This window comes from Peromyscus eremicus, chromosome 23, assembly GCF_949786415.1.
Source record: "Peromyscus eremicus chromosome 23, PerEre_H2_v1, whole genome shotgun sequence".
Lineage (NCBI taxonomy): Eukaryota > Metazoa > Chordata > Mammalia > Rodentia > Cricetidae > Peromyscus > Peromyscus eremicus.
In genome coordinates, this window is record NC_081438.1 from 24341043 (window position 1) to 24361107 (window position 20065).

The window sequence follows — 20065 nt, forward strand, 5'->3', positions numbered from 1 at the left end:
ATGTGGGTAAAAGAGCATGCCTCCAGGACGGACAACCTGAGTCGGAGCCCCAGGACTCCCCATAGTAGGAGTTGTCTTCTGACCTCCGCATGCACACTTAGGCATGTGCACACCCACATGTGCACACCCAAACATGCATGCTAGTGCACCCACACACACATACCAAAAAGAAAAAAAGAATGGAGAGGAAATATTTTAAATTAGGGTCTGGCGAGAAATGGGCAAAAGTGCCCACTCGATGCCAAACCTGACAACCTGAGTTCAATCCCCAGGACCCATGTAGAGGAAGGATAGAACCAAATCCCGAAAGTTGTCCTCTGATCTCCATCAGTGTGACACACACACACACACACACACACACACACACACACACAAAATAAAAATGTAACAAATAATTTAAGATTTAAAATTTCAAATAAAAAAAAAACTTAAAATAGAAAGGAAAAGAATAAAGCACACCTAAAAGCATGGTCATTGGTTTCAAAGAGTCACAGTTAATTAAAAGACAGTTTTAACCCACTTTAAGCACAGGGGTCGTGCTGGCTAGATTTATGTCAACTTGACACAGACTAGAACCATCTGAGAGGAAGGAATCCCAACTGAGAAAATGCCTCCATAAGATTGAGCTGTAGCCGGGCGGTGGTGGCGCACGCCTTTAATCCCAGCACTTGGGAGGCAGAGCCAGGCGGATCTCTGTGAGTTCGAGGCCAGCCTGGGCTACCAAGTGAGCTCCAGGAAAGGCACAAAGCTACACAGAGAAACCGTCTCGAAAAAAAAAAAAAAAAAAAAAAAGATTGAGCTGTAGGTGGGTGGTGCCATCCCTGGGCTGGTGGTCCTGGGTCCTATAGAAAGCAGGCTGAGCAAGCCATGGGGAGCAAGCCAGTGAGCAGCACCCTTCCACGGCCTCTGCATCAGCCCCTGCCTGCAGGTTCCTGCCCTGCTTGAGTTCCTGTCCTGATTTCCTCCAATAATGAATAGTGCCATGAAAGTTTAAGCCAAATCAACCCTCTCCTCCTAATTCCCTTTTGGTCATGGTGTTTCATCACAGCAATAGTAACCCTAACTAAGACAAGGGGTTCCTCAAGAGGTGGTAGCACTTGGGTATCTCTCACTACATATCAAAGAGTTGCTAAGAAAATGTCTTTGGTGTCTCTCTTTTATTTTTAGTTTCTTGAGAAGCAGTTTCCTATAGCCCAGGTTGGCCTCAAATTTGTTACATAGCTGAGGTTGTCCTCGAACCCTCGATTCTCTAACTCCCAAATGTTGGGATTATAGGAATGTGCCATCAGCCAGACTGTTTATAGTTTTGTTTCTTTTGTTTTGAGATGGGGTGTCTCTATGTAGGTAGCCCTGGGCTATCCTGGAACTCCCTATGGAGACTAGGCTGGCCTCCAATTCATGGAATTCTACCCGCCTGTGCCTCTCAAGGAATCAAAAAAGGCCTGTGCCACCAAACCCTGCCAGACTTTTCTTTTTAATAAGTGAAATCATGAGTTGGTTCTGGAGGTGCCTTCGATGCTATTTGAATCCGATGAAGTAAAATCAGGTGCTACGAGGGCTGCACACGGAGTTTAGAACATGTCCTTTTATTGTAAAGGGGGAATTCCAGAGAGATTCCTACAAAATTGTACGTTTACAACCGGGAAAGAAAGCCCTCAAGCAAACGGTCTTAATTGTGTTGGAATTCTTGAGTCTCAGCTGATGAAAGGTTTCGATCAGAATCTGGGGGAAGGGGCTCTTTTGCCCTCAAGTCCACAGCTTCCCTATTTTGTTTTTGGTCTTGGATTTCTGATCCTTCTATCTCCACGTCCGAAGTCCTGGGATTGATTATAGGCGTGCATCCTATGCTGGATTTATGTGGTGCGGAAGATGGGCTTGGAGCATACTAGGCAAGCACTCTACCGGTTAAGCTATATGATACATTTCTATCTATTCTACCCTGCCTTCGACCCAACTGACTCCCCCCTACACTCCAACCCCCGGCATCCTCAGGGTCCGTCCTAGGTGATTAACTCCAGTGGGTTGGACCAGAGAGGCTCGGGGAGGACTGTATAAGGAGGTGCCTTCTCCAAGGAAACCTGCTGGGCGGTCCCATCCGAGTTCACAGCCCTGCCATGGCGCTTCCAAGTAGAGCTGATAATGAATGAAAGGCAGAAAAGGAGGGGGAGAAAGGGGCGGGGTTAGAGGCGGTTTTTATGGTGGGCGTGGGAGTGCAGGCTCTGCAGCCCCAGCTGTGCTGCAGAGGGCGAAACTGCCGTCGTCAAGGGGCGTGGCTTCCGCCGAAGGGGAGGAGCTACGCAAAGGCAGCTCCACACTTCAGCTCCACCCTTTCCGGGACTCGCAGGCCCCGCCCATCCCTTAGAGGGCGTGGCTTCCATTGAGGGGGCGCGGCTTCCTCCCAGGAGGGGCGGTGTGGAACAAGGACAATTCCGCCAATGCCGCTGCGGGCAGGCCCCTGGCTGGCCTGCAGAGGGCGTGGCTGCAGCTGAGACGACGTCGAGCTTACCGCTCCGGGGCGGGATGGTCGCTTGAGGGGTGTGGTGGTTATCGGCGGCGAGGGGCGGAGCCGCGCAGTGACAGTTCCAACCCGCAGCGTCCGCAGGCCCCTGGTCAGCCTGCGGAGGGCGGGGTTGTCTCTGGGGGGCGGGGCTATCCCGGGGGCGGAGCCGCGCAGGGGCAGTTCCAACCCGCAGTGGCCCTGGTCAGCCTCCGGAGGGCGGGGTTGTCTCTGTGGGGGCGGGGCTATACCGGGGGCGGAGCCGCGCAGGGGCAGTTCCAGCCGGCCGCGTCGCACGCGCTCCGCCCCTGTCGCAGCTCGCAGGCCCGCCCCGGCCCGCCCCTCCGCGCTCCTCAAGCGGCGGCAGCGCGGAGCCGGTGTCCCCAAGCCGGGCGTGGGAGTGCAGCGCGGCGGCATCGCCGAGCCCGGAGCGGAGCGCTCGGCTCCGGCCCCGCGCTCCCCGCCTCCCGCCTTCCCGGGCCGGCGGCGGGCGAGCTCGCGGGCCCGGCCCCAGCTCTCCGGTGCCCCGCCGGTTGCCGGCGGTCCCCGCCCCCCGCCGAGTGCATGAGGTTGACGCTACTTTGTTGCACCTGGAGGGAAGAACGTATGGGAGAGGAAGGTGCGCCGGGCTAGGGGTCGGGGGAGGGGAGCCGGGAGTATCTGAGGGGCCCGAGGAGCGGCAAGGCCGCGCCCCTGCCTCCTAGGGATGCGCCTGTCCTTCCGAAGCCCGCAGGCCATTCTCTGTCACCCTCCCACCCTCTTTCTCCCTCCCTTAGCCCCGGGATGAGCTGCTTTCTTGCGGATGGAGGAAGCCCCTCTTTCTCATATCCCATCCCCTCTTCACCCATCTCCCCAGGTTACTGTTCCTCCAGCACCTACCTTAGACCCTAGTTCTCTGTCCCACCCTGGTCCTCGCTCTCCGGTGGGGTGGAGGGGGCCACCCTTTGATGCAGCCTGACCCGGGAGAGCTAAACGACAGCAGTCTTGGATCTGAGATGCAGACTCGCGTTTGCGGGGCTCTCTGACCTTGAACCAGTCACTAACACACAGGGCCTCAGTTTCCCCGGCTATGCAGTTCAGGACTAGGTGAATGGGGGGACTAGTCAAAAATAAAAACAAAAATAAAAAGTCACTGGAGAGCTATACACACTGGATCCGGTGACAGAACACTGCAGAGGTTTACCGCCGCCACTACCGTCATACCGTGACCTCCCGTTTTCCCTGCACCAACCCTAGTAGTCTAGTATTTAGTCAGTCTTGGCTAGAGTCCTGGCGAGAGGCTAGAGTCCTGCCTCACTGAGAAGGCCCCGGGCTTAGAGCCACACTACAGCTGGGGTTCAGAGGCCTCTTGAGATTCCCTCAGCCTGGATCAGAGTCTGGGATCTCCCCTAGGTTTCTTTCTCAAAGCCCCCACAGTCGGCTCATCTGGTCATAGACAGGTTCTGACCTCTCCAGCCCCGTTCTACCTCCCACTCACACATGTCCCTGAAGCCCGGATGGGGGCATGGGCCCACAGGCACTTACAACACACTACTTTGGGTGCTTGGGTACTTGGAGGGATGAAGGCCTTGGAGCCTGGCTGTGTGTCATAAGGAGAGGTCCCCTCTCTGGGGCTGAGGTTTCAGAGTCTGTAGAATGAAGAGGAACAGGCCGAGGCTATTTTGCAGGGCCCACCGGCTCCAGGGGTGCAAGGTCCTGGGGATGACTAAGCATGTAGAGTGGCTGCGTAAAGGAATTGTCAGAGTGTCTGGCTTCGCAGCCCTGGCCCCTCGTCAAGGTTCAACAAGGGCTATCACCTTTGAGTTTCCTACCCTGCTACTTCTGACCTAAGATGGACCAGCCCAGCTCTGCCGGTCCTTGTCCCTTTCAATCCTTCTTCCTGGGCGGGCAGGCAGAAGAGGCTGTCACAGGAGTGCCCCCCTCCACCTTGTTTCCAAATTCTGTTTCCTTTCTCCCTGTTTCTACGTGTGTCACGGAAGGGGGCATCTCTGTCCCCTCCTGCGTGTTCCAGATGGGTGCAGAGAGGCTTGGTGGCCTAGTGTCCAAGCTGAACTCTCAGACTCTCATCCTTTATCCTCTCGCTTAGCAGAGTGAGCACTCATCCTGTATCGAAAGGTTCAGTGTGTGAGCACTAAGTCTACCTGGGATGAGCAGGGCAGGCTAGACCTCCAGCAAACTACACTCTTAAGGCTGGCTCCTAGGCCAGGGGCGGTGGTGGCGCACGCCTTTAATCTCAGCACTTGGGAGGCAGAGGCAGGAGGATCTCTGTGAGTTCGAGGCCAGCCTGGTCTACAGAGTGAGTCTTTGGAGCAAGCCTGGCTCCAAAGCTATACAGAGAAACCCTGTCTCGAAAAACCAAAAAAAAAGAAAAGAAAAAAAAATGGCTCCTGACTTGGTTTCTATCCCAAGCAGGAAGCGAGTTGCCTGTGTGTGCGAGCTGCGGCCAGAAGATCTATGACGGCCAGTACCTCCAGGCCCTGAACGCTGACTGGCATGCAGACTGCTTCAGGTAAGACGGGCTGGCCAAAGAGCGGGTGCCCTCAGCAAGGCCCGCCCGTGACCTGGATGTTTCTTCCAGTACTGTCCTTGCCTATTATCTCCAGCGAGACCTTGGCCCCAGTTTCCCTTTCTTAAAGAGCTTGTTTGTTCTGTGGTGTAGACATTTGTTGTTGCTCTATTGGCGGGACACGACACGTGCATTTCAGGAGCACGTGTGGAGGTCAGAGGACGAATGTTGAGAGTCAGTTCTCACCTTCCACCTTGTTAAGGCTGGGTCTGGTGCTGTGCAGCTAATTCAGACTAGCAGGTCAGAGAGCTTCCAGATGGTCCTCCTGTCGTCTCCTCCCATCTGGAAGCAGGAGGAGATTATTGATGCTTGCCACTATATCTAGCTTTTTATATGGGTTCTGGGGATCAATGGAGTTGTCAGGCTTCCCCAGCAAGCACCTTTACCCACTCAACTATCTCCCTAGGCTCATTTTTTTTTTAAAAAAAAACAGGACCTTAGCTTGTTGTCCAGGCTGGCTTAGAACTCCTGGGCTCAAGCAGTTCGCCTGCCTCAGCCTCCCCAGTATCTAGGACTACAGGTACATGCCACCATACCTCAGCTTGTCTGGTACTGTAAGTCCTACTGAGGAGCTGAGGATGTTATCAGTTGGTAGAGTGCTTGCCTAGCGTGCATGAAGCCCTAGGTTTGATCTCAGCATGTGGTGACACATGCCTGTAAGCCCAGTACTCTGGAGATGGAAGCAGGAAGATTAGAAATCTAAACTCCTCTTCAGCTGGATAGTGAGTTCAAGGCCACCCTGGGCTACATGAGACTCGGTCTCAAACAAACAAAATCCTCCTTAACTGACTTATATTTAAGGTAATGTATATACTCTGTCAATAGTCATACTGTATTGTTTATGGAATAATAAAGAAAAAAGTCCAACTACACCATGTTCAGGTGTAGTTGTGTGTATGTGTATGTTTGTGTGCATGCGTGTGTACAGGTGCACATACATGTATATGGGGGCCAGAGGTAGATAGCGGGTGGGTTCCTTTATGGCCCTCCACTGTATTTTTTTGAGTCAAGGTCTCCCACTGAATCTGGAGTGCAGTGACTTGCCTAGACTAGCTAACCAGTGAGATCTAGGAATCCTCCCATCTCCACATTGCCCCCTCCAACCCCTGTGCTAGAATTACAGATGCACACTGATGTGTTCAGCTTCTTTTATGGGTGCTGGGGATCTGGGCTCAGGCAAACACTTTACCCACTGAGCCATCTCCCCAGCTCTCAGCCGCGATTTTTGTCAGTCTCAGGCTGGTGGAATTCGCCATGAGGAACCCATAGTAGAGAGGGAACAGGCAGAAGAGCCGGGCTAGGGCCACATGCCCTAGCCTCCCTGAGCTCTCCTGCTGCAGGGGATGGGAAAGGCACACCGGCTCTCAAGGGAATACTAGCCACTCTCCCTAGGCCATAACTGACTATACAGATGTGTCAGCCAATGAAAACAGCCCTGACCTCCAGCTGCACACGGCACATGGCTGTGGTCAAAGACTCAGTAAAGAAGTGGGCACCCAGAGGTGGCCCAGTGTCCCGTTAGGAGCATCCCAAGAAGCAAAGAGGAAAGACATTCAAGGCAACCTTGTGCTACATCCTAAGTTCAAGGCCAGCCTGAGCTATGTGAGACCCTGTCTCAAACAGAAGAAGTCCAAGGCGGCCTTTTGTAGGCCTCGGCAGGGCTCTGAGCACTTTGCACAGTTAGATACTAGTTGTTCAAAGAAAAATCGGAGCACAGAGCGGTTTGTGTTTCTGCCTGAAGTCACATGACCAGGAAGCACTAGGAATGCACAGTGCCCACTCTGAGACCAGAAGAAAGGCAGCCGACACATCCTGGGATTCAAAGCCTGTGCCCAGAAGAAGGTCTCTCGGGGAGGCCCACGAGGGGACCTGACACACAAAAGGACCGTTCACTCGGGAAGACGAGGCTGTGGGGACCATTGGTGGTGGAAAAAGGTGGGTCAAGGGAGACCCACAGTTAGGAGACCCAAGTTGAGACTGAGTTGGTGTGGGCATTGAATGCCAGGATTCGGCCCTTCTGAAGACAATGGGGAGGCAGCAGACAGCTGGGGAGCATGCTGTTTGTTGAAGATTGTCATCCCCGTGGGCAGATGGCGCATCTTGGCAGGATAGACCGTCATAGTAGTTCAGGGGTCTGACTCATAAGCCTGACTTAGGATAGTGACTGAGAGGGAGGATCTCTGATATGGAGGGGGTGAGATGGGCCTGGGGAGTCAACTCAGCTGCTAAAGCACTTGCCCGAGGACCTGAGTTCGATCCCCAGAACCTCCAGATGAAAGGGTGTCCGTCTGTAATCCCAGCACTGGGGAGGTGGTGGTGTGTGACGAAACTTTTCCTGGGGAGATGCAACACGCATGTCTACTCACCACAGATAGGGAACCCATGACAGACCAAATGCGGATACCACCTAAGTCCAACTTGGTGAACCAGTGAGCCTACTGGAGTTATTTATAGGAGGATATGGCTGAAGGGTTACTTACAGGAGCAGAAATGACTCAAGACAGCTGCATCACCCGAGCCCAGCATACATGACAGCTCTCAAAGCTGGGGACCTGGAGCACACTGCCCAGCCTGCAGGCAGCTCATCAGGTGGGAGAGTGACCTTTCCAGGTGACATTGTTGGTCTTAACCGCTTTCCTGGCAGCTTGGCTGGTTTCTGCTTCTTCAGGCAGCTGGTGTGGTCTCAGAATCCTCTTTGCAGCTTGAGTCTGCTCTTCTGAGATGGACTCTTGGCTTTTATTGCTTACTGAGGGAGATTGGGGGGGGGGGGGTAGTGAATCTGGTCAGTTTCATGGACTTCTTGAAGCTATTTTGAATCATTCACCTTCTTGCTTAAGGTGGTGACAAACAAAGCCTTGGGGCTCACTGGTCTGCCAGCCAACCTGATCAGCCATACCCATGTGTGTGTGTGCATCCACATGACTTAGTGTGCGTGTGGATAACTTGTTATCAAAGGTTAGCTATGGGAATCAGTTCTCTCTTCCCACCATGCTTTTGGTACTCAGACTCAGACTTGTCAGGCTTAGCGGCCCCTGCCTTTACCCCCTGAACCATCTTGCCAGCCCTCTACCTTACTTTTAGAGATAGATTCTCTCTCTGAACCTAGAGCTTGCCACTGCAGCTAGATTGGCTAGCCGGTGAACCCCCAAGGTCCACCTGTGTCCACCCATCCACACTGGGGCTACAGATGTACACCATTGTTCCTGGCTTTACATGGGTGCTGGGGATTTGAACTCGGGTCCTCATACTTGCAAGGCAGGCATTTTACCCACTGAGCCATCTCTCCAGACCTCAAGCATTCTTTAGTATTAATCCAACCCGTACCATAACCATCCAGGGTATGATATTTGCCCATTCTCATGTGAGAAATAGGGATTCGGCCACAGCAGCTACTTCGGTGAAGGTTTTCACTGCTCGAAGTGACATCTGACTGTCTCTTGCACATTATGTGTCTCTGCAGAGTTAAAAGGGGTCTTCTAAGGGTGCCAGTGAACAGCAGATCTGCACTGGGGAGAGGGTGTCTGTTGTCAACAGAGTTGGGGGGCAGGTTAGTTATGCCTGTTGCTTTGGTAGCATTAGATTTGCAAATGGGGCCAAAAGGAATCAAGAAATTATCTTTAAGGGACCCTGTGACTGGCAGGGAAGGAAGGAATGAGAAAGCCCCAAGGGTAGCCCCCTATGTGGCTTTGGATGCCCCACTCCATACCACCAAGAGAGGGGTGAGACCCAGCTGGAGGCATAGGGAGAAAGCATGTTCAGCTGTCCCCGAAGTGGACACAAGGGCCCCACGGTGAGGAAGGGCCCACAAGCAGTGTGACCCACAGTTTCCATATCATAGGCAGAGCCCTGATCCTTCCTTCCCTACCTCCTCACCTACAATCAGAGCCTGGCTCGATACCTGACTATAGTCAGCCTAGATCCTCCTGTCCCTGCTTCCTCACCTACAGTCGAAGTCTAGATCCTTACTCCACACCTCCCTGCCTCTAGTCCCAGCCTGGCATTTAGCATCGGACCCTAGATCCCTGTCCCTGCCTCCCCGTATTGTGGCCCAGTGGTGTATGCTTACTCACCGTAGCTGGGTAAAATGACAGTGTCCTGCCCTGTGACAGTCAGGAAAACAACTCAGAGAAAGATCACAGCTGCCCTGGGCCTGCGGCTGACAGGCAACTAGCCTGACTCTCCCCAGGACACCTGAGGCCCCATTTCCAGTGACACAAACCTCAGTGACTGACATTGAAACCTCTGTTCCGCTGGCCTTCATTAAAGCTGCTGTAGCTGGAGGGCTGTGTGACAAGACCGGACAGCCCACTTCTCAGCCACGGCTTCCTGAGTTATCACACCCCTGCCTTCCTTACCTTTCTGCATGCCCTTCTAAGTGGAATCCCTGGGGGTCCCTGAGTCAGCTGCTCCCAAGCACCTGTCCTATGCAGGCCCCTCAGGACAACCTGCAAGTCAAGTGCTGGGTGTTGAAGTAGTTTGACTGATAAGGAAACCAACGCAGAGGTCACTGACGTGTCCGAGGACTCCCATGTGGCCTGACTGCAGATCCCACACTGTGTCATCCGTGTACTCGCGATTCTGTCCTGCCCCTCCCAGACACAGGCTCCTTCCTGCCTTCCAGCAGGAGAGCCAGAGAAGAGACCAGTGCAGCATCAGAGGCCAGAGACAGCATTCTAAGGAGGTGACACCTCAGTGCAGAGTGGGGGGAAGCGAGGGAGGAACTCAGCATGTCCACAGGCCCTAAGGTGGGATGTGATGCATACAGCTGGGCATGAGCCAGCGTCCTGCAGCACTGACGCACAGTGGGGCTGCTGGAGAATCACCCGGCCTTGTGCTCTGTTCTGTTCTTTCCCCTGGTGCTGGGGACCAAACCCAGAGCCTCGGGCTTGCTAAGCAAGCGCTCTGCTAAATCTCCAACACTAATGTTTAGGTGGGGGCATCTGGGGCCATCCATCGGTGATAGATCCATCCTTACCTAGCATGCTCACTCCCCGGGACTGAGGGGAAAGTATTTTTGTTTGTTTACAACAAAACAAGATTTGTTTTAATTTGGGAGGGAGGGAGGGACTGAACCCAGGGCCTCATGAGTACCAGGCAAAAGCCCTATCACTGTACTGTGTCCCAGCCTTCCAGCTGCATCGATGTGTGTCTTAGGGTAGTGGTTCTCAACCCTTGGGTCGCAACCCCATTTGGTGGTCACATATCAGATATCCTGCATATCAGGTATTTACATTATGATTCATAACAGTAGCAAAATGAAGTAGCAACAAAAATAATGTTATGGTTGGGGGCCACCACATGAGGAACTGTAAAGGGTCACAGCATTAGGAAGGTTGAGAACCGCTGGTCCAGGGGGAACTGGAGGAATCTTGCAGAAGGTTCCCGGCTGTGCATCCTCTCTGAGTCCTCTGGTCTGAGCTCTGAGTACCGCTGCACTGTCTCTGCCCTTGACGTGGAGGAAATCCCAGCCTGGTGTTCCAGGGAAGACCTTAGATGCTATGATAGATGCCCTGCTGAGCCAGGACACATGCTATCTGAAGATGCTCTCTGTAGACAGTACAGGGCATAAGAGCATTAGCACTGGGGTTTATCATTACCCAGGGCCCTGTCTATGCCCTACCGCCACACTTCCTGTTGGCTCTGCCTCCCAGAAGATTAGAGACAGGCCAGTGGTCCAGACTTCTGGGACCCAGCTGCTGCTTCTTCATGCTGTGCCTGCAGGGTCCTTCTCCCAAAAGCCTTCCGTGCCCAATTCCTAGAGACTTTGTAGCCTGGGTGATCTCCCTGGAGGCTGGGTGGGGTAGCCCTGAGTGAGGAATCGTGAATGAGCTGTGGGCTGGTCGTGTAGCCTCAGCGGGGAGAAAGCTCTCATTCAAGGAACCTCCCGTGTAAGGAGGCTGAGCTAACCATGGGAAGCTGGCCTCTGTTCCCTTGGGGACAGCACCGGAAGAGGCAGCTACTCTGGTGCTTGCCATGTCCCTAGAGAGGCCCAAGCCCTCGGTGTCTTTGTTCAGGAGGAGGCCAAGGAGCATGCAGGATACCTTTCTCCAGATACAGCCGACTAGGAGAGAGTAGTGCGGTTAGACCTTAGATCCTTCTCTGCCTCCCTGGTTGGTGTCGACACCTACATCCCTTCTCCCTGTCTGTAGTCAGAGCCCTTCCCGTCTTTGGGGGGGGGGGGGGGGCGGGGTCAGAGCCTAGGTCCCTCCCTTCCAACCTCCTTTCTTAGAGTCAGAGCCTAGGTCCCTCCCTTCCAGCCTCCTTTCTTAGAGTCAGAGCCTAGGTCCCTTCTCCCTGCCTCTTTACCTGGGGTCATAGCCACTCCTCCTCACTTCTCTGCCTGTAACCTAGATCCCTCCTTTTCCAACTCCCTACCCATAGTCAGGGCCTAGATCCTTCCCTGCCGACCCCTCTGCCTACAGTCAGAGTGGAGACCACTCCTTGCTGACCTCTGCCTGATTAGAGCTAGATCTCCCCCTCTCTCCCTCCACCAAAGCCCAAGCAGAAAGCAGTTTGGCTGCTTCCTGTCACAGACCAAGAAAGAGGCCTTCCTCGCCCACACTGCTGTCTCCTCCCCTGTGGTGTGGCCACACAGGCCCTACCTCCTGCAGCCTCCAGTCCCGAGTCCCTGCAGGAGGATGGGGAAGCTCTGGCCAGGCCACCCATGGGCTCCTACAGGCCTCCAGAGCCCCCTGCTGTAGCTGCAGAGGATGCTGCCAGCCTCGGCCCTGAGAAGAATCCGCTGCCTCCGTGGGGCTAAGTAAGTGGAGAGCCCCTTCCCCACCTGTCCTGGGTCCCTGGCTTAAAGAGGCTGGGCTTGGAGGTGGAGGGGACTAAAGAACAGGCCCGTCTTGGGGATGGCTGTGGGGCAGAACTGAAACTCTCTATTCAGGTCTACCGGCAATGGGGGAAGCAGGCCATTGCTGAGCTTTCGGACCATCTGGTACCTGGCCTCCCAACTGCTTACTCTTTGCCCCTGGTGTCCTGGAATGAGGAGGGAGGAACTTCATGCCTGCCACTGTGACACCTAGACCGGCCTCCCTTGCCCCAGAGCCCCACACCTGTTCCCTCCCCCAGGGTCCTCTCCTCTCCTGCCCCAGCCTGGCTCTGCTAGAAAAAGCCAGGGGACGGTCTCTTTAGGAGTTCTACCCGGCTGGCCCTGGGCCAGCTCTAGGCCCTGTCTGCTACCTGACGTATCTACCTCTCTTGACATGGAGGGTTCTTTTTGAGATAGGATCTCATCTATCCAAGCTGACCTCAGATTGGCCAGGTAGCCCAGAATGACCTCAACCTCCTGATCCTCCTGCCTCCACCTCCACTGTTACATGGTGCTGGAGATGGAACCCGGGCCTTTCTGATTGCAAAGCAAGCACTCTACCGACTGAGCCACATGCCCAGTCCATCTCAAAATGCTTTGTGGAGAACCAAGCTGGTAGCTCCTCCTCCTCCCTCCTCGGCTCCTGTCGGGATGCAGGATGCTGAGGCCTAAGGGGCTGGACAGGTCAGAAGCTCCTTTGTGCCTTCCATCAGCAAAGGTCTTTTGAAGCCCAGGGCCAGCCACCACACCACTGTGTGCGCCCACATCCTGAGCCCAAGTGAAGCCTTAGCCGATCTAAACAGAGACATAGGCCAAGCATAGTGGAACACACCTGTCATCCCAGCATTGGAGAGGTAGAGGCAGAAGGATGGGGAACTCCTGGTCAGGCTGGGGATGGAGCTCAGTCAGTAGTGTTTGCCTGGCTTTGCATGAATCCTTGGGTTCCATCTCCAGCACGGATAAACTGAGCTTGAAGGCACTTGCCTGTAATCCCAGCAGTCATGTGATAGAAGTGGGATCAGGAGTTCAAGGTCATCCTCTTGTACATAGTGAGTTCAAAGCCAGCCTGTGCTATATGAGACCCTCTCTCAATAGAGAGTGAAGGTGGTGTGGGGGGCGGGTCATACAGACCACGGAGAGGTACCTAAGCAGTGCTGAGGGTGCTGGGTAGGTAGGCTCAGCCCCCTCCTGAGAGTGTGTTTGCAGGGGCTGTAGTGCTGCTGCTGTGGAGCAGTGAGAGCCGAGAGAGGCTTCGAGGAAGTAGTGACCTGGGAGGGGATGTGCCGAGCAAGAGAGCAGAGCTTGTGAGCAAGCCGTGGTCAAGTTGCTCTGCGGCTGCTGAGAGGATGTCTGTGATGAATGAGTGGGTGGAGGAGGAGTCGGGAGTTTCCTTCTAGATGAACTTAAGAGCTGTCTCTCCCAGGGTGGGATGTAGCGGCTCCTGAGCCCACACCCACAGGGAGAGCGGGCATGCAGAGGCCCTGCTTCCTGCAGCGTGACTCTGGGGAGTGATGGGCAGACCCCTGTGACACTCCTGTGACCCAGGCGTGGGACAGGAAGCAAGTCACTGATAGGGTAGGACTGGGAGTCTTCCTGAAAAGATAGGATCCCTGCTGCCTCTTCACACTTTGGGGTCCTTTCCATGGCATCTTCTGTTAGGTTTAAAGACCCTAGGCGGGGTGTGCTGGGGCCCTGCATTCAGAGCCTCCTCCCACTGCCCCAATCTCCCAGCAATGCAAGGCCCCTCCCCTCTTGGAGAGTTGGGACAGTAGGCATGACGTCATGACGCCTGCCCTGCACCCAGCCTCTCCTCCTCTGCTCTCTGACTCCCCCAGGGACACCTCATCAGGCCCCTTTCCTGAGAACATCCCCACCCTCTTACAACTGAATTCTGACATTTTGTGCTTCCCCGACTGAGCCCCTCCCTGCATGCCAGGCACCCAGACAATGTGAAACAAGCTGGGATCTTCTTAAAGGAACAGTGTCCCACCAGCTAGTGTACAGATCTCCTCCTTGTCCCATTCTCAGTTCCAGACTAATGTTGGGGGAAGGGAGTGAACAGTCTCACCCACCTCTTCTCTCCTGCATTGGTCCCCAGCACAGCCCAGCTCCTCCAGGCCCCATGTGACTCCTAAGCAGAGCCAGCTGCATGGTCTGCCTATCCTCTGCTCAGGTGTGCATTCTGGCCCAGGCATATCTCGGCACACAGAACCCTACGGTCAGCTCTCCAGATCCCCACAGGCTCACAGGAGAGTCCCTGTCCCACCAAGATGCTTGGACCAGGAGAAACCAGGCACCTAGTTTACTGGCAAAGACACCCTCTCTCCTTCCCCCATCTGCCTCTCAGCCCCAATCCCAGCCTCCCTGGTTGTCTTCTTAGGCTAAGATGGACTGCTAGCTTTGATGACCCTGGGCTGGTTTCCTGAGGGAGGGTGGGTTCATAGATTTAATGGTAGGTGGTGGTAAGAACTGAGCTGATCCCTGGGCGTTCTTGTGAAGGCTTTGGGAAGCTTCAGCATCCTGCATCCTCGCTGGCAGAATCCTGTCTCTGCAGCCTGGGCCCAGTACCTACCTTATACCTTAATGAGACAGAACAGCCTGTGCTCATGGGTGAGAACTTGGGCAAGTTGCCTTCATAACTCACCTCCCTTGGGGATTCGGTTTGGTTTGGTTTTTATTTTCCTTTTTGTTTCGAGCTGGTATTTTCCCAGTGCCCTGACTGGCCTGCAGGCTGGTCTTGGATGCCCATAGATCCACCTGCTTCTGCCTCCCACGTGCTAAAGCAGGAAGGGGCTGACATTCAGGTCTCCCGGCTCTAAAGGATCATAGACCCCTGCCCTGCTGGAGCAGAGTGGAGGAGAAAGCCCACAGGTCCGTTAGCTTCACGGCCTGGGGTCTGCTCCACGCTCTCCATGTTCCCGGCCTCTGTTCCTCCATCCATCTGGCTGGTGACCAAGAACAAGTCACCTTCCTTCTGAGCCATCGTCCTTGCATGACAGGAGACGGGTTGGGGTTAGAAGCTGCTCTCACCTCTGAGGCTAGCAGGTGAGCCAGACCCTCCAGCCCATCTAGGCAGAACTGAAATAGATGGACAGGCTGTGCACTGCAAGGCTGTAGAGGGAGCCGGGCATGGTGACACCTTTAATCCCAGTGCTAAGGAGGAAGAAGCAAGCAGGTCTCTGTGAGTTCAAGGCACTCTTCATCTACATAGAAAGTCTTAGGACAGCCAGGGCTATACAGAGAGACCCTGTCTCCAAAAACCAAAAAAGTAAAAAGCTGTACAGGATGAAGCAGCTAGATGACTCAGCTGGTAAAGAGGTTTGTCCCACAAGCCTGAGGAGCTGAGTTCAAGCCCCAGTCCAAGGAAAGAACTGACTCCTCAGAGTCCTCCTATGGCCTCTGCATATACGCTGAGGCTCATACCCACGCACATGCTTAAAATATTTGGGGCAAGTAGGGTCTTACCATGTAATGCTGGCTGTCCTGGGACAGGCTGTGTAGACCAGACTGGCTTCAGACTCAGAGCTCCATCTGTCTCTGTCTGCAAGTAGTGAGATCAAAGGTGTGCACAACTGTGCCCAGCCGTTAGTAATAATTTAAAAAAAAAAAAAAAAACAGATGTAGGGGTCTAATTCTATCCCTTGTCTCCCAGTCTAAGCTCTGGATCGCAATATAGGCTACTTGTGTTCACAGGTACAGCTTTTTCAAATTGTGGTTTTCTTATTTTCTTTTACTTTTTAAATTTTCTAAAATTAATTAATTAAATTGGAGAAAGGCCTGGAACTCATCCTGTACCCCAGGCTAGCCTCAGACTCACATTTTTTCCTTTATCTTTTTCAGTGTTTGTTTTATTTTATGTGTATGAGTGTTTTGCTCACATATGTGTGTGTTCCTGGTACCCACAAAGGCCGGGAGAGGATGTCAGATCCCTGGAACTGGTGTTAGAGGTGGTCGTGAACCACCATCTGAGTGCTAGCAACCGAACCCAGGTCCTCTGGAAGAGCAGTGCTCTTAACTGCTGAGCCATCTCTCCAGCCCCTCCTTTTACTTTCAAGACAGTATTTCATGTTCCATGCTGGCCTGGAACTCGCTCTAGAGTATGTAACCAACTGTGACCTTGAACTCCTAATCTTCCTACTGCTGTGTCTTGAGTGCTGGGATGACAGATAAGTACCAATAGCTCAATATACAATTCTTTGTGTGTGTGTGTTTGTTTGTTTGTTGAGATGGGGTCTCACTGTGTAGCCCATGCTAACTGCAGCTGGAGATCCCGCCTCAGCCTCCCAGCTGCTGAAGTTACAGGCCTGCCTGTGCCTCCACACCTAGCTACCTTCCTCTAGGTTTTTTTCCTTTCTTTCTTTTTCATTTGTTTAATTTTTTTTTTTTTTTTGAGACAGGACTTTATGTGTGCTAGGCAAGCTCTCCACCAACAGTATATTCCCCAGCCTCTAATTTATTTTAATTTTTAAAAGCAAAATCCAAAGAGAAATACCTGTATATGGGGACTAGAGAGATGGCCCCAGGGTCAAGAATACTTGCTGCTTTTGCGGAGCAAAAGTATATTATATTCCAGCAGGTATCTGGTGTCCTCCCCTGGTCTCCTCAGGCGCAGCACACACATAATGAACATACAGATAAACAGGCACACACCCCTGAGTAAAAAGTGTTTTAAAATTTAAAAAATTAGAGCTGGGCAGAGAGTGGGTGTGGCCATCCTCAGCTCCGCCCCTCTCTACCCAGGTGTTGTGAGTGTAGCGCCTCCCTTTCACACCAGTACTATGAGAAGGATGGACAGCTCTTCTGCAAGAAGGACTACTGGGCCCGCTATGGCGAGTCTTGCCACGGGTGCTCTGAACACATCACCAAAGGGCTGGTCATGGTGAGCCACCTTCCCCTACCTGCCTGCCTCTTGAGAAGCACGTGCATTCTCTCCCTGCCATCATCCCCTGTGCGTTCTGAGCCCATGTCTTCATCAACTCTGTCCAGACTGCCCTGCTTCTTCTCCCTTGAAAGGAGAATGGTGGTAAGTGCGGGGACTGCAGGCACCACTAAGCTGTGTTGTGTCCCCTCCTCCACACACACACCTACAGGTGGCCGGGGAGCTGAAGTACCACCCCGAGTGCTTCATCTGCCTCACCTGTGGAACCTTCATCGGCGATGGGGACACCTACACACTGGTGGAGCACTCTAAGCTGTACTGGTGAGTACCGGGGGCTTCTTCGAGCCTAGGAGCCCACACCTGTCCCCAAGGCTGCCCATACGCAAGCTTTTATTTCCTCGTGGTAAAATAGGAGAGGGTAGGTACGATAGCTCCCTACTACCATGTAGAAATGGCAAAAATTGCAGCACCTGGCACCTAATGAAAGAGGATTGTAGTTCTAGGCCAGTCTGGGCAACTTAGTGAGACCCAGTCTCAAAAAGTAAAAAGAGAGCTGGGGGTATAGCTGAGTGGTAGAGCACCTGCCTAGAATCCTCCAGTGAGGGGCTGCAGTGTGGCTCAGTGGTAGAGCACCTGCCTAGAATCCCCCAGTGAGGGCTTCAGTATTATATGTAAGGCTCTAGATTCAGTTCTCAGTACTACAAAAAAGAAAAAGAAAATGACAGAAACCAGAGTACCCTAACACCAGCTCCCTTCCCTCTGCCTCTGCAGTATGGTTCTGGCTCTAGCCACAGAGCTGGCACAGACCCTACCAGCATCAGATACCATCACCAGCAGGTCTGTTCCTGCTCCAGACACCAGCTGCACACTCAGGCACCCCCAGGGCCCTCACATACTTAAAGCAACTGACTTCCAATCCAGTGACCCCAAGTTTGATAATTTGCTGAATGACTCACAGAACTCCAGATGGTGCTGTGCTTTGGATCACAGTTGCATGGTGAAGGACACAGCTCAGAAGCCACCCAGTGAGGAGGCCTCCCATCTCTCCCCACCTCATCTTATGTTTACTAACCAGGATGCCACACTGAGGTCCGGCATTTCATTGAGGTTTCCTTATAAGTCATCTGGCCACATGATTAAACTCTGTCTCTAGCCTGCTCCTGGGGAAGCAGGCTGGCTAGAAGCCCCAGCCCTTCACTCATGGTCGGTCTTCGTGGGACCAGTCCTGATCTGACTCATCTCATTTGCATAGACTCAAGCATTCTCCAAGGGGCTCATAAATAACAAAGATCCCCCTGTTCCAAGGACTTGGAGTCTTCCTCCCCAGAGCCAGGGACAGAAACACAGACAAATCCTCTGTTATGAAACACCAACAAGGCTGGATTTGAGAACAACAGGACCTGATCCCAAATGGGTTTTTAATGACTTCCTCCCAAAGGAGATGTATCCCCAAGGGCCTCGCCTTATCTTGGCCATCTGACAACATCACAGAACAGACAGCCCGAATGGGGCCAGTGAGATGGCTCAGTGTGTAAAGGTGCTTGCTGCCAAGCCTAATGACCTGAGTCCTATCCCCAGAACCCACATGATGAAAGGAGAGAGCTGATTCCTGCAAAGTGTCCTTTAGCACCCCCCATACACACACACACACACACACACACACACACACACACACACACACACACACACTCAGAGTTTGGCACACATATACTTGAGCAAACACACACCTAAATAAATGTAATTTTGAAAAAATAAATTTTTTCAACCATAATAACTGAGACCCAGAGCTGGGAGGGCTGAGACAACTGGGCATGCCCAGTCCTGCACTGAGTCCCACCACTTTGCTGGGGGAGAGGCTGTGGGGAGAGGGGGAAGCCTGATGCAGAGAGACATGACTGGCTTCTCCCTGATACTCTTCTCTTCCCCCCCTCTTCGAATCCGCTCTGCCGACAACCTCCATAGCGGCCACTGCTACTACCAGACTGTGGTAACTCCAGTCATCGAACAGATCCTGCCTGACTCGCCCGGCTCCCACCTGCCCCACACAGTCACCCTAGTGTCCATCCCAGCCTCCGCTCATGGCAAACGAGGCCTGTCTGTCTCCATCGACCCCCCTCATGGCCCACCGGGCTGTGGCACGGAGCACTCACACACCGTCCGAGTCCAAGGGTGAGTGAGTGGGCGTCCACACTGGCTGGGGCTCTGTTGTAGCAACCTGGTCGTATTAGTTAGCTTTTTGTTGCGATAACAAAATGCCCGACACACACAACCTAAGTGGGGAAGGATTGATCTTAGCTCACCATTCCAGAGGGTTCAGTCCACGGTCATTGAGTGTGTTTATTCTGGCCCAGAACGCCCAGGAACTGGAAGCGTGAAGAACTGAGATCAGTCCCCCAGAACCCACTTTACAAAAACCAGAGGCTGTCAAATGGCCCATCGGGTGAAGATGCTTGCTGTCAAGCCGACAACATGAGTTCTGTTCCCAGCTCCCACATGATGGAAGGAAAGAACCGGCTCCTGCCAGCTGCCCTCTGACTTACACACACTAAAGAAACAAATAGAAAAAGTAATTTTAAGTCAAACAAGTGGCTGTACTTATACCCTGGAGGTAGGGGGTTGTCTTCTGGCATCTGTGAGCAACTCCTTGGATCTCACACACACACACACACACACACACACACACACACACACACACACACAAGACATGAGAGAAGGGGGGCTAATTGCAAAAACTCAGGGGATCAGCAGAAGTAGGAGGGAAGCAGTGATGGAGGTGAGTGTGACCAAAATACATTATATAACATATGAACGTGTCACCATGAAGCCCGCCGTTAAGCATAGTTAGTATATGCTAATAAAAAGAGAAAACTGGGCCAGGCGGCGGTGGCGCACGCCTTTAATCCCAGCATTCGGGAGACAGAGGCAAGCGGATCTCTGTGAGTTCGAGTTCCAGGACAGGCAGTAAAACTACACAGAGAAATCCTGCCTCGGGGGAAAAAAAAAAAAAAAAAAAAAAAAAAAAAAAAAAAAAAAAAAAAAAAAAAAGGTAAAACGGGCTGGAGAGGTAGCTCGGCGGTGAAGAGGACTGGCTTCTCTTGCAGAGAACCAGGGTTCAGTTCCCAGCACCCACCTGGGGGCTCACAACCATCTGTAACTGCATCTCCAGAGGATCCAACGCCGCCCTGTGGCTACCAGGTGGTGCATAGACACATATGCAGGCAAAACACACATGTGAAGTCTTCAGTCTTTTCAGTTTTGTTAAAGGTGACAACCAGAAAGTCAGTGTGCTGCGATTTTCATCGTTTC

The 20065-nt window shown here is 53.1% G+C and overlaps 1 protein-coding gene across 3 annotated transcripts in view; it reads left to right on the forward strand.

Annotated features, from left to right (window-relative positions):
- Positions 1 to 2980: 2980 nt before the first annotated feature.
- Positions 2981 to 20065, forward strand: part of LOC131898213 (LIM domain kinase 1) — a 31128-nt gene continuing 14043 nt past the window's right edge. For 2 of the 3 annotated variants that reach the window (XM_059249329.1, XM_059249328.1), the window contains exons 1-5: positions 2985 to 3116; positions 4910 to 5006; positions 16621 to 16759; positions 16971 to 17080; positions 18722 to 18928. In XM_059249329.1, coding sequence (XP_059105312.1) covers positions 3062 to 3116; positions 4910 to 5006; positions 16621 to 16759; positions 16971 to 17080; positions 18722 to 18928 — 608 coding nt within the window. In that variant the 5' untranslated portion in view covers positions 2985 to 3061. Of the gene's footprint in view, positions 3117 to 4909; positions 5007 to 16620; positions 16760 to 16970; positions 17081 to 18721; positions 18929 to 20065 lie in introns of all 3 variants that reach the window. The other variant, XM_059249330.1, reaches the window with a different exon arrangement.